Below are 14,967 nucleotides of genomic sequence, written 5' to 3'. Positions count from 1 at the left end.
GTACAAGACAAAACGAAGAGTCGAGATGGCACACATCCCTGTGTACCATGCCCACCACCTACACTGCCCTGGCGTACATCAGCCACCCCTCTAGCTGGGTGCCCTATGCCAGGGGTGTGGGCACAGGAGCAGGAGCCATGTGCCCCTACAGTACCCAGGTCCATTCCTGGGCCCTGTAAGTGCAGTGCTGCCATTTAAGAGTACATGGTGCTGAGAGCTCGTCAAACACGAACTCCACAGCACCATAATGGCAACACTGAAGACTGAGAAGTTTGGTATCAAACTTCTCAGCACATTAAACCCACACGGATGCCAGTGTGGGATTCAATGTACCAAGCACCCCAGAGGGCATCTTAGAGATGCCCCCTGAAATCTAACTTACAATCCACATCTGGTCTGAGAGGCTGCCTAGGCTGCCACACAGCAGACATGTTGCTGGACCCCTGGGTAGGAGAGCCCCTGCTCTCCTGGGCCTGCAACAATGCACATCCTGGGCGAGGTGCTAGATCTCCTCCCCCAGGATGGGCAGGGAGAAGCTTCAAAGTCATGCCGCCTCTGTGAGCTTCCCCTGGCCACTGCAACCCCCCACTCTGGTGGGAAGATTGGCCGTAAACCCCAAATAAGGACAGGGGATGTGCGAGCCTGCCAACCCCACCCCTCAGGTGGGGGAGGGGAGGTGAAGCACATCTCCGGGTTCTCGCCATCTTGAAGATGGGAAGCCCTGCCCAATCGGGACTAGGCTCCTGCTCCCCTCCCACAGGAGAGAGGCAGGATAGGGGGTGTACCCATCCCAGGGCAGGGACCCATTGGTCCCTGCCCTTCACCTACCTGTAACGCCCCTAAATCTAGTATTTAGGGGCACCCTGAACCTTCCTTCCCCAGATTCCGAAATACAAAGAAGAGCAAGAAGCGAGAAGACCTGCCCTGCAGCTGCTAAGAAGAGGAAGACACCAACTGCTTTGGCCCCAGTCCTACCGGCCTGTCGACCCTCGAACCTGCTCCTGCTCCATCCCGGCCTCACTTGTGGCCAGCAACCTCACAAACCCCGGAGGACCTGGCTAACTTTTGGCTCTAAGCACCTGGGACTCCCATGAGTAGAGGTTCTACTCAAAATCTGCTTCTAATCCCTGGCATTAGCCCGGAACCGCGTACCCTTCACACTCTGCACCCGCCAAGCCTGGCCTGTGCCGGAGTCAACAAAGACCACAAGAACGACCCCATGGCGACTGTGACCCCGAGTCCGGCACCAAAGGACTTCCCTCGACGCTCCTGACGACGCCTGCAGCCTCAGAACCAGGTGCCCCCCCACCGCGATCAACAGAGGGTAAGATTTCCCGACACCAAAAGGCTCCCCTGCACCCTGCGCCCCGCAGCCCCCTGTGCCCAACTCCGGGGTACCTACCTATCCTTCAACTACCCAACTTACCTCTCAAAGTGGTGGTGGCACCTGAAGAATCTTCGTCCCTGAGCTTGCAGTCTTTTTCTAAACCGGAGCATTCCCATTGAAACCAATTGAGCGCCCGAAGGCTCAAAAGCACCCTGCACCCAGCAGCCCGAGTGGCCCTGGCAGTGCAACCTCTACACCTATCTACTTCCCCATTTGCCCTGGGCAAGTGACCAGAAGCCCAGCTCCCACAGCCGCGTGGCCTGCTAGTCAGCAGCCACCAATCAAGGCCCCCCTGCCTCCCGTAGGATAACAATGGGCCTAAGTCTCTCTGCACCCGTCTGCCCCTGTGCCGCTGAGGGTGTAACAACTGTTCCTAGCTGACCCTGGGAGACCCCTGAGTCTATGCCCAGAACCTTGACTCTGCCAGTCGAGTACTTACCTTAAAGCCGATGACTCAATTTTCTCCATACGGTAACATTGACTGTTTTTTCCTGAAATTTCTTCTAAGTGTGGACTTTTCAAAACTTAAAATATTCACCAAAAATCAGCCGAGTAACGAAAAAGAAAATACTCACCTGATATTAGGTGAGCTCCCAGTGCTGTATCTTGGTACCCAGCACTGACTCTGAAAAATATTCACAACCGTACTTACCAGTAACCCAATTTTCTTCCGTAGGAAACCATTGACTGTTTTTCTGTGAAATTTCTTTTAAATGTCGATTTCTGCAAACTTTAAATATTCTTTAAAAATCGTATAAGTTGTGAAAACGTAATTGCTTACCTGTTTTGGATAAAGGTCCCAGTCCGGAGTCTAGGCACCCAGTACTGGATTACAAAAGTAACGAGAACATACTATACCTGCAACTTTAATTTTCTTCCATAGGGAATCAAAGAAAATATTTCATAGAAAACAGTCAGTGTCAACTTTTAAAATAGCAAAATATTGTCTAAAAATCATAACAATAACTAAGTTGACTTTTATCACTTGATTCTAAGTACTGACCCAGGACTGAATCTAGGATCCAGTCCTGGAATCCCAAAAGTAATCCTAAAAGTAATCTGTTGCAAATAACTTGAAACTTCCATTGAACTCAATGCATGATTATGTTTAAAATTGTGTTGCCTATTGCAACCACTTGTAACTTTCTACAAAAGTCAATTGCATATTGCTAAAGTATTTCTATAAAGCATCTCATTCTGAGAAAGTATATTTTAATACCTATTGTTGGTTCTAAAATTAAACAGACATTTTTTATATAAACCATTGGCCTAGAGTTCAGTTATTGAGTGTGTGAGACCATTTGCTGGCTGAGTGTGTGCAACAAATGATTTCCACTGTCCTCTGATGCTGCCTTACTGCTCGACCAAGCTACCACTTTAGAGAGTAAGGTTATATCTAACTTTAGCCTCTGCCAAACCTCTGGGGACTGTGGACTCTGTACACCCTGTACCTATTTGGGAACAGTATATACAGAGCCACTTTCTCACAAGTGCTTACTAGGTGGTGTCTTTTTTCATGATAAGTGGATTATTAATGGATGGGAGTTCAGGAAGGGGAACTGCAGAATCAATATTCGGGCTGGTATGAATAGAGTGGGAATTGTGTGCTCAGGGAGTACTTTTACTGTCTATGTCTATGTCTAAAATAAATGTTGGAATGTGGCCAGCCTTAATCACCTGCTAAAGAGACAGCTGGTCAGAGAGGAGGTGTCCGTTTTATAAGCCCCATATTTTCTGTATTGTGGAGACTCATTTAGCATACAAAGACAAGGGGGTGCTACGGCAACTAGGGTACAATACTATTGTTAAAACTGCACAGCAGGTTTCAATTCGTTGGGTCATTATGGTAAGGCTTTGCTTATTTAACTGTAAAGTGATCCATACTGCATCTGATCCGCTTGGCAGGTGGGCAATCTTTCAGATTAGTGTTGTTGGCAATGTTATCACTATCTGCGCTGTTCATGGTCCAAATATAGATGACACTGAGCTGATAGATATGCTAAGTTTTGAGTTAGCATGCTGGGATGAAGTACTATTGATCCTTAGTAATTTTAATTGTGTTACGAGTTATCAGCTGTATACAACTAATAAAACTGATTAAAACCAGGCAGGCTATCAAAGATCTAAATAGAGTGCATGGTTTAGTAGATTTATGGAGAATGCTGCACCCGATTACATCTCAATACACCTATTGTTCTGCTCCCCACTGTCATTATTCAAGAATTAATATGATTTTTCTTTCACAGGACTTTATTAGCAAATCAGGAATTGAGCTATGCCCTAAGATTACTTTGGATAATAATCCTTTATTGTTAACATTATTTGTAGGGCTCCCAGTTTTATGGTATTTTTTATGCCATTTCCATCTGTATTTATCCATATTTATACTTTGCTAATTTTAGCTATATTTATCCATATTTATTTTGGGTTTTGCGGACAAATTAAGCTGAAATTAGTCTATTTCCACATTTATTTAACTGAGAAATATGCACTCAAGCTTCAATGCCTGCCAGGTTTCAGTGCTGTGAACACCTGCAGAAGATAAATCAGTGCACTTATTTGAAAATATGCAAATTTCAGTATCAGCCTTGTGCATATCTACTGCTGTTAAAGCCTCTTTACTGAAATTCCTTTCTTTTTTAGCCCCTTATCTATTAATCCACACATCTATTGGCCTGGCAGTCATGGCAGACTGTATTTAGAATTACTCAAAAAGAAACCCAATTTCCGTTTTTATCCACTTGTAAACATGAATACGTGCAAGAAAATGAATGTTTTCGGTCTATATTTATCTGTAAAAATCAGTAAAAACGGAAACCAGGAAGCCTTAATTGTATGTCTCCGACTCCCGAAGGGAGCCTTGAAAGTGAACATTTGCTAGATCGCTACTATTAAGCCTAGAATACATAAAGAAAAGATGAATGCTCACCTGAGGAAATGTATAGCTATCAATTCAGGCTCTGCCACCTCTAGTATTGTCTGGGATACTTTGAAGGCTTCTGTGCAGGGAGTTACTGCCCAGTTTAGACAAATCTCATAAGATGCAAGAACAATTAATATATGCTGAACTGTTAGAATGGGAACCGAGACACGCACATGCAGTACCAGTGGGGGATCCTAGGTCAAAAGCTGCAGATGCATATATGGCTGGGAGGGTGTCCTCATCTGAGTATGGGGAGACCGAAGCCAGCCATCAGAACATGGTTAAATATATTAAGGATAAGGAAGACAACAGGCATCCTGGACCTAGGCATAGTCATACATTTTTGCTTTTTTATCAGGAACTCTATACAGAAACCCAGTTACTGGTTATCAGTGAACTGGTGGGGTATATAGCATTGGCTAAGATGCCTAGGTTGAGCTCCTCAAAGCATGCTTTAATTGAAGGTGAGATTACTATAGAGGAACTAAAATAGGCTGTCAGGTCTCTGCCTTCTGGCAAGGCTGCAGAATATGATGTCTTACCGCTGGAGTTCTATAAAACATTCCTCAATATATTGGTGCCAGTGTTACTGTAATCTTGGATACCGATCATGGGGGGGATACTCCTGTCTCATGGAATTATACCAAATATTGTAATGTTTCTAATGGATAAGCCAGCCGAAGTAATGGGGTCATATCGACCAATATCTTTAATTAATTTGGATGGTAAAATGTATGTGAAAGTGCTGGCATTAAGACTGACCACTTGCATCCAAGATTTAGTATCTCCACAGAAGCATGGCTTTAATCCAGGTCAGGGTACCACTAATCACCTTAATGTTGCTTGAGCACGGATTGATGCAGACACGCATATGGGGTTATGGGTTTGAATGATCCTTTTAGATGCGAAAAAAGCGTTTGACAGACTGTCGTGTTTTTTTTGTGGTGTACTCTGCAGGTTATCTGTATCGATAATGGGTATCTACAGCGGGTCAAGAGCTTATATCAGAACTCAAGGGCCCGTGTGGTCCTAGCCGGAGTAGCTCATCAATGTTCACGGTGACTCATGGTACCCGTCGGGTTTGGGAATTCACTAAATGGTAACTGTTCCTATAGAGGTATGCTGGCCAAATAGGCTGCAGAAGTTATTGATATGGAAAGTAACTCATCTCAAGTGGATAAGTATCAGGTTGGATAGAAATGCTAGTGGAAAAATTCATCAAATTTGTAGAGTTGCCCTCACACACCCGTTAAGGTGTCATGCTTCATCATAGGGCGTTTTTGCTCCTTGTGGGGCTGGCGCTGCAGTCCCCCAAGGGCCCCGCGAGAGGGCTCTGTAGCAGACCTCTTTTAAGAGGAACGCCATAGTGGTGAGTGTGGGTGTGTGGGGGTTAGTGTGATGGTGAGTTAAAAATATCGTAACAGTAGCCCTAATAGTATTTATTCTTGGGTTTGTTTGGTATGGTTAAAAACAAGAGCGAACTGTCAGACTCTCCACCAACGAGGAGGGTTAGTTCAATTTACAAAAAGTGAGGAGTGTAAATGGTCACGTACTCACCACTACGGCATTCCTCTTAAAAGATCTTTGCTAAAGAGCCCTCTCGATGGGCCAGTGGGGGACTGTAGTGCCAACCCCACGAGGAGCAAAACTGCCCTATGATGAAGCATGACACCTTAACGGTTGTGCGAGGGCAACTCTACAAATTTGAGGAATTTCCCTGCTAGCATTTCTATCCAACCTGATACTTATCCACTTGAGAGGAGTTATTTCAATATCAATACCTTCTGCAGGCTATTTGGCCGGCATCCCTTTATAGAAACAGTTACCCTTTAGTGAATTTGTAGCATAGTCTTGGGAGCACGGGTACTGGACCTCTTTTCTTAGCTCCCCGTCCCTCGTTTTGTGAATTAGACTTGTCAGGGTTGGCCATGGTTTCCATTCCTTTTTTTGGCACTTTACCTTAAACCCTATCTGCGGCATCGTATTCAGAATCCAGGCATAGCACTGGCTGTGGTCAATGAATTTGAGATTAACATTAGTGCATATGCAGATCATATTTCGGTATACTCGCCTGAGACAATCAATTCAGAACTATTTGTATGCTCCATTATACGCTAGAAAGGATAGCAAATGGGGACACTAGTGAAGGTAGTAATAGGCGCAGCTGTCCAAGGTGTGGGTTATATGTGGCACATGGAGTGCATATGTTTGCTACCTGCAAACATTTCGAGCAGTTCTGGAGAGATGTAGCTCTGTATATTTCTCAGCTTTTACAATGTGATCTGCAATTAACTGGAAAATACATTATGCTGGGCTTTAAGCAGGATGTGGGTAAGAATATATTGATGGCTGTTGTTCTTGTCATTGTTGTTGCTCGTCTATGTATTGCCAGGGATTGGATAACATTAAAATTTAAAAAACAACAATTGATGGACAGAATGCAGAACAATGTCATACATTCACCCCAGTACAGAGATCTGGGCCTAAATCCATCGTTTTTTTGCTCACCATGCCGTTCCAGTTTGAACCCAGCCATATGCAAATCAGTCTTGACCCTGTGCCTCATGGGAACAGTCCAGCCCGAACTGCCAAGACAGGTCCTCCCTGACTGGGGGTGAGTGCTTGCAATGTTCAACACTCCATCCATCATATTCTTTGGTTTTTGCTTTGTTCGCCATAAGTTGGCAGGGTATGCTCAGACGTGAGTCCCTTGCTCACTTTGCCACTGGATTCAAGCAAGCCTGGCTGAAGACAGCTGAAATGCCAGAAACCGGTCCTAGGAAGCTTGTTTCCGGTCCAGGGAAGACATGGCTTGGCAGTTCGGGCTGGACTGTTCCCATGAGGCACAGGGTCAGACTGATTTGCATATGGCCATGTCTGAACTGGGGTGGGAGTGAGCTAAAGAACGGTGATGGATTAAACCCAGATCAGTTGACTGGGGTGAGTGCTTGCAATGTTCAACACTCCGTCCATCATATTCTTTGATTTTTGCTTTGTTTAACATTAAAATTACCCATGGTTTGTCAGAGGTGGGCATTGTTTGGGCAGGTTTATGAGATTGAGCTGGCACTGCTTAGATTTGTGGCGGAAAATAATGGGACTGGATTTATAAATCATATTTTTGCACCTATGTTCTGATTTATGAGAGGCAAAATTAACGATATGACATAAGCAATGAGGAAAATTAATAATGAAATATGACCAATTTATTGTTGAAGTATGAAATATGGTATATGAAGTTTTCATCTCCTTGCGTGTATATATTGCTAACTCTACCTTGTTTACTCTGAAGGTAGGTATATATATGAACAGGGAAAGACAGTTACGTCAGTTGGAGTCTTCCTTCATTCTTTTACTCGATACTAGAACGCCTAATGGACTAAACACCAGTGAAAATCTCCATAATTTTTAATAACATTTCATCATTAACTTATTTGTTAGGCCTCCTTGATGTGCGATTTTTCTGCAGTAGGTAATACTTTAGCAATTACAAATTACTCTTTTCTATTGGGTTCATCCATCCAAATAATGATGTGACCACATTGGATTTGATCCTGCCAGGTTACCTTTTGCCCGCTGATTGACCTTTTAAGATAATTTATATTATTGCACATTTTTGCACTTTTTCATTGGCAGCTATAAGCATTAGCACTTTATTGAGTGTTGTTTACAATGTACAGCTACCTCTGGCACCAGCCCCACCTTTTATATGTGTTTTTATCTATATTTATTGTGGTTTTTTATATACTTCACTACCTGCACTTAGTTTGGGGTATATTATTAAGGAGCATTATCACATTTGTACATTAGCAGCCATTGTATAACAAATTATCTACATTCAAACTCATAAGTCTCCTGAGTAGATCGTCAATGAAATTATTTTTTATCGTTTTGCTACATATATTTATATAAGCATTTGTGAATAGTCTTTAGCACTATTGGGCACTTACCATTATTTTAGCTACATTTGGTACACGCAAAATGAAATTCATATATACAAAAAAAGTTTTATGATATGATCTGCCATTTTTCAATTTGGAATATTTTTGTAGGTACTCTCAATCACAAGATGAGCTTATTTGTTTTTTTAACATTTTAAACATCATGGTTTGCTTTTAATAATTTTTTAGATTGAATTTTCTCCGTCTTTCTCCTTTTGTGATTTTATGCCTCCTAACTTATGTATGTTTTCTTTGTCTATTATCACATTGTTACCAATCTGCCCTTTTGATTGGATGCACATAATTTAAATCAATTTAAAAAAGGTGGTCCGGCATCAACGCGTCATGTGATCAAGATCGCGGAGGCGATCGAAACGCGTCTGATGCGGACACTTGTCTGGATTAACATAGTGATTAAACAAGCAACATGGCACTTTGAAACCGTCTTTGTTTAATTTCTGGGAAACAACTTGATTGTGGTCTGTACCTGCTCTGCATTCCCTCCGTGGCACTGGAGGGTCAGGACTTTATATATTTTGTTTGTGTGGTTTTTTTTTTGTGACCACGTTCATTCCGAAAAAAGAGAAAGATATGCTGAGTCTGTGACTATTTCAGTGGAGGTGCTAATGATCTGCCATCTTTTGCTGTTTTCCAGTTACTGACCTAGAAATCAAGTTCCTGTACCGGGGGCGGATGGCAGGTTCTCTGACAGTCAGTAATCCTCACGGCTGCCGTCTCTTCTACAGTACTCTGGAGCCCACTCCGGACCAGGTGGAGCTTTTCGGGCCCATGACATTGGAACAGGTGCGGTTCCCTAGCACGGACAACATTCCGAATGACAAGCAGCGCTTCTACACCAACCACCTGCTGGACGTCATGGATCGTGGCCTCATCCTGGAACTCCAGGGACAGGATATATATGCCATCCGGCTGTGCCAATGCAAGGTGTTCTGGTCCGGGCCCTGTGCGGGGGAACGTCTGGGTCCCAATCCCATTGAGAGAGAGACCAGGATTAAGCTCTTCAGTTTGGAGAGCTTTCTCAATGGTGAGATGTGTAGGTGGATCCTGAGCCTTTTCTCATTCTGAAGACTGGGAAGGCAATTAGGGAGGGGACAGGAAGTGGCAACAAGGGCATAGAAGGAGTGGCTCGCTGAGGGCAAAAGGGAACAATTGTGGAGGACAGGGACTGATGGGTAGAGCAAGGGATTGACAATTTGTAGGATAGAACATGAGCGGTGTTAAAAGGATTGAAAAATGGAGTGGTGAGGAAAGGGAGCAAGGGCTGTTGGACGATGAAAGAAGCAGTGAGGAAAAAGGAGTGGTGTGAGAATAGATGAAGTAGTGGGGAATGGAAGAGTGTGAAAGAGTGCAGGGAAAGATGTAGGTAGGAGAGTGAAAAGTGAGTAAAGGAAAAGAGGAATAGACGGGCATATCAGCAAGGGCCGGTGATAATTCTCGCTAAGCGCGCTTAGCGCCAGGATAATTATCGCTGGCTATCGCTGAATTTTATTGTTGAGATAACGTACTATCAGCAACGCTTCTCTCCAAAGCGATAAAATTTCAAGCGCAAGCTGCCATATGTGCGATTATTGTTGGAAATCCAGCGATAATCGCACAACGTTTGGTGATAGCTTGATGATAGGGCAGGGCAGACTTAGCCGTTATATCCAATGGAAGGTGGATATAAGGGCTAAGTCAAACTGAAAGCAGGCGTGAGGAACGTAGCGATAACCGCGGTTAGCGCTACTTTTCTTATCGCTACGCATGTTGGCGTGCAGCTTACTGATAGGAGAAATGTCTGTTAGCGACATTTCTCACGTTCTTTTGGGACGGAACACCCACTTTGCATCTCATTAGCGATGCAAAGATGCGCGTTTCGGAAACAGGCGCAAAGGCATTGAAACATGCGCTAGCGTGTCTTTACTGATAGGGCGATAAAATTATCGCCGCTTTTCGCCCGAAAACGGACGCTAAAGCGGCGATAATTTTATCGCGGGGCCTTGATGATTATGCCCCAGAGTGTGGAATGGGAAAGTAGTGGTGTAGGAAGGGATGGGTGGTATTGGTTAGGAATGTGAGGCAGAGTGTGAAATGATCCACTTCTACACGATAAAATGTCCAAAGTTTTATTCAGGAGATTCACATATAAAGGCCCCATCCATCAGGTGTGGCCTTGTCCAGGTGGAACCACTAACTCTTTAACCCAGTGGCGGCTCCTCCGCTAAGGCGGAGGAGCGTTACCCCCACTGTTTTTTAGCAGTGCAAAGAAGGACAAATAAAATGATAAGTTGGTCATTAGCATTTTATTTGTTCCTGCTGCTTGGAAGCTTTGCGGGCGGGGCTGCTATGCTCTGCCCTGCTCTCAGAGCAGTAGGAAGGAGTGGTGAGCACTCTAAAAGGTGCGCAATGACTGTTTGACAGTCATGCACACTTTGCATGTTCTCCACCCAGGCTGCATTACAGCCTGGGTGGAGAATGTGCCCAGGCCCCCAATCCCAGGCTGAGCATCTAACTACAGCGCTCAGACCAATCACAACTCTAAATAGAAGCGTTGTGATTGGCTATGGGGAGCTTGGGAGCCTGGGTGCTTCCTGCTTGCACAGAAGCCAGGAAGAAAACGGAGGAGAGTCGGCTGCCAGGTAAATTAAAAAATGTTGTTTTGTAAAAAAAAAAAACCTCCCCTTCTCCCCGCCCCACTGCTGCTTCCCGGGTGCAGCCGCCACGGCTTTAAACCCCACTACAATTCACAGCTAAACATTCTAACTCCTTACAAACCACACATCATACCTTCCAGAACTGAATGACATCAAGGAACTCAGAACTATGAAGCATGGAATACCACAGAGGAAAAGAGGGATAGCTCAGAAGTAAGAGAAAGCGAGCACTAAGTATGGGAATGATGGGCACTTTGATAGAAGAGAAGTATTGTGAAGGAAAGGGTTCCCCCTCCCAAGATCCACTTGTTCCCACTGAAAGCTCCTCCCCAGGCAGTAGCAGGGCCAATGTCTGGCATGCTAGGATACAAGCCCTTTTCTCCAGCATTAATCACACTTAAATAGCTTCCAGTTGCAGCCAGATCAGATGCGTCTTCAAACTACCCTGCAAGGTTCACAAAGCAATCCACACTATACCCTAGAGCTTACTCAGAAACTGACCTGTCAGCAAGAAATCCAGTCTCTCCAGGGTACTGACTCCCTCCTACTTGAAGTCCTTTACTTCAAAATGAAAGAGGCGGTCAGTGGAAGTGTGCCAAAAAACGGAACTGTCTCTCATGCTATTAGTACTGTCTCCTCACTGGAAATGCTCAAAAGGGAACTTAAGAGTTTACTTTTCCGCTGTCACTTCCGTCTGTGCTCGTCCTTTTAGGCCCATTTTTCTAAATAGTGTTCATCCGTCTCTTACTTTGTTAGTCTCAGGTGATTTCTTGTTATTTTACCACCCAGGGCCGGCTTTAGGGTAGTGCGACTGGTGCGGCCGCACTGGGCGCTGACCTGTGGAGGGGGTGCTGTGACCTCAGGGGTACAATGTGTTTATGATAGGAGACATGAGGGACACTTTTGCAGGTGGTAGTGAGAGAATCCGATGAAGTGGTCATGGGATGTGGGGGGCGCCAAAAGTGATTATTGCACCAGGCGTCACCAGTGCTAAAGCCAGCCCTGTTATCACCCTTGCTTTTTTCATCTATGGGTTTTTGACCTACTTTCCCCCTATACCATACCAAGAAGTGTGAAAATCACCTGCATAATCGTGAATACTTTATGTATTTACTCTTATCCACTGTAAGACTATTTCATTTCTGTTTATCTATGCATATACGTACACACCAATTGCTTCTCACCTAATGTAATACTGCTCTTTTGTAAAGAACTTTGGGCCACATGTACAAAACCTTATTGAGCTTGCAACCGGCCTGATTCTGCGAACCTGCCCATTTGCGACTACAAAAAAGGTTTTTAAAATGTACAAAAGCCAAATTGTGATTTTTTTTTTTTTTTTTTTAACCTTTTACTGAATCGCAATTTGGATTTGCAAATCGGTATTTGGAAGGGGCATATCTAGGGCGTCCCTTCTTAATTCTGATTTGCAGTAGTATGTGTGAATGTTTTGTGACCAAGTTATGGTTGCATAATATTCACTTTTTACCGACACCTCAGTGGTGGTGGTAACCATTCGCACATTGTGAATGCTGATAAACATTTTTTTTTTAATTCTGTTTATTCAACCACTGCATCATACAAACAAACAATGCATTTATATATCTTAGTCTGGTGGTAGACGGAAGGAACAGTACAGTTTCAATCAGCAATTAATTGACCTTATCGGTTCCCACGCCCTCTGGTTGTAGGCCCACCCGACCCTGCAGCTCTTTATTTCTCCCATGGGCTCCAGATTTTCTTCCATTTCTTTGGACACCCTCTTCTCTGGTAAACTACTTTCTCTGCTCACTGGCCCCAATCTAAAACTTGTTTCCAGTTACTGATCCTTGGGAGATCGCCCCCCCCCCCTCATCCTAGTGATGTTCCTTTTTGCCACTCCTGCTGCCAACATCAGCCAGACCTTGGTGTGTATGGGCCATGTTGTCTCCCAAGTTACTCACAACAGGTGCCACCTTGCTTCGCTAAAACTTGCAGACACACTACTGTAGTCATTATCAGGGTCACTCCAATCCCGTAACTTTGAATTTTGGGACATGCCCAGAGAATATGGAAAAAGGTACCCACCTCCCCATATCCCCTAGTGCACTAGCCAGAGTCACACTGGTCTAGTTTGTGTTGAAGTGTCCGGGATACGTACAACCAATGTATGATTCGGAGATGAATCGGTCGATACCGGGTTCGTATAACACTTTCTCCAGGGTTCTGTTGGGCCTTAGCCCAGTCGTCACACTCTAGTAAACCCACATCTGTCTCTCACGCTGCCACAAATGTGTTTTAAGAGCAGGCAGTGGTTCCACGGACCCGTGCCTACTCTTAAAAAATGAAACGTCAACATTTCATATTTTTTCTTTTAAATCGCATCACGTTTACCTTAACGAAAACAGGCTGCATTTAAAAAGAATGCTTTATTAAAAAGCAACCACAAACATGGTGGTCTGCTGACCCCAGCAGGCCACCATCCCTGCGATGGCTGCAATTCCTAATGGTCCACAAACTGCCCACTACCTCATTAATATTCAGGAGGTAGGTCCATTGCAACCCCCTTAGGAATCACTATTCCCAACTTCTAGGTTTTTGTACATTAGGAATTGTGATTTCCTAAATGTGATTTGCAAAGAATCACAGGGAATCGCAATCCCTAAATTCTGTACATATACTCCTTAGTTACCAAGGTGGGCCTTGTTCGCACTATAAAAACTGTGAATTAATAAATACATATATTAATAAAGGAAATGGAAGAGAAAGGAGGCTATGAAGGGAGGATGATCTGAAGGTGTCTAAACCTAATGAAAACAATGTACTAAACTGTCACCTAATAATTTCATCACTAAGGCATGCCTTAATACTAATGGCGGTAGTTGGGTGTCTGTTGCTACTCCTTTTTTTCTTTTTTTTTAGTTGTGTCCCCAGCTCTTTACCTATTAACAGTTCAGCAGAAATTTCAAATCGTTCCTATTTTAATCAAATTTGAAACATACGTTTCCACTGCCAAGGTGCCTGTAGCTGACAAGTCATAGGCAGCACACACACACACACTAGAAACTTCAACCAAAGTTTGTTTTCATTAAGAAAATAAGTTACTCACCACCTATTGAACTGCATTGGTCATAAAGTAGGTTTTAAGAGAAGCTAGATAGAGGAAAATCCTACAAATTACAGTGTTTGCTTCTCAGAAACTGGATGGCACTGTTGGGAAGCTCAAGTGTTGATTAGGGGAGAATCCTCTGCTGACCACCGGGCTTTGCTGCTGTTAGGTTGCCTTAAACTTTACCTGTGTGGTCGCCTGTATGAAAGCCCATTGGACCCAAACAGGAGGCTTGGAGTGTATGCTGTCTATCGCCATGATCTATTTAACTCTGTGCTTTTTTTCTCTTGGGTTTGTAGAGCTCATCATGTGCCAAAAGGGCCAGACCAACATCACGCCTCCTTACGAGATCTTCTTCTGTTTTGGGGAGGATTGGCCTGATAAGAAACCTAAAGAGAAGAAACTGATCACTGTCCAGGTAAAGCCCATAAATAGCACCTTCGTCATTCTGTGCGGTATCCCAGTCTCTCCTGCTACTTAGCTTCCCCTACTCACATTCCTACACTGAGTCTCACCTTGCTCACCTCCAATCAGTGTGCAACTACTGGGTTATAGACTCTAATGCAAACAAAGTAAATAACCCGGTTGTATGATACTTCATAGAAAAGCAAATTAATATATTACCAATTCTGAGAAACCATTTCACCTAAAATGTTCAAGCAGTATTTTGAAGATGATTGGTATTTTTCATTTAGTAGAAATCAGTTCATAGAATAGCTTTTTTTCAAAATTGCATTTTCACTGCTTTTTTGAGGAGGCAGAGTAAATCAGTCTTGGTCGCTTTCCAATAGAAAACGTCTAACACGAACTTCCAAGCCGGGTCTTGACTGAACTGGACATGTTTCTATTGGTGTAGGACCAGGCTGATTTGCATATGTCTCGGCCTAATCTAAGGTGGCATGGTGGACAAAAGAACGTTGGGCTGGAATGCTACTGGGAGACCATGCCAGTGGTTAAACAAATTAAAAACATTC

At 43.9% G+C, this 14,967-nt stretch overlaps 1 protein-coding gene across 1 annotated transcript in view; it reads left to right on the top strand.

Annotated features, from left to right (window-relative positions):
* IRF5 (interferon regulatory factor 5) overlaps positions 1-14,967 on the top strand; it is a 164,055-nt gene that overhangs the window by 142,122 nt on the left and 6,966 nt on the right. The window contains exons 7-8 of the mRNA XM_085653698.1: positions 8,907-9,296; positions 14,293-14,411. Coding sequence (XP_085509824.1) covers positions 8,907-9,296; positions 14,293-14,411 — 509 coding nt within the window. The remainder of the gene's footprint in view (positions 1-8,906; positions 9,297-14,292; positions 14,412-14,967) is intronic.

Source organism: Triturus cristatus, chromosome 4_1 (genome assembly GCF_964204655.1).
Source record: "Triturus cristatus chromosome 4_1, aTriCri1.1, whole genome shotgun sequence".
NCBI lineage: Eukaryota > Metazoa > Chordata > Amphibia > Caudata > Salamandridae > Triturus > Triturus cristatus.
The sequence above is the reverse complement of the archived record's forward strand: the minus strand, read 5'-3'. Positions and strand labels throughout refer to the sequence as shown.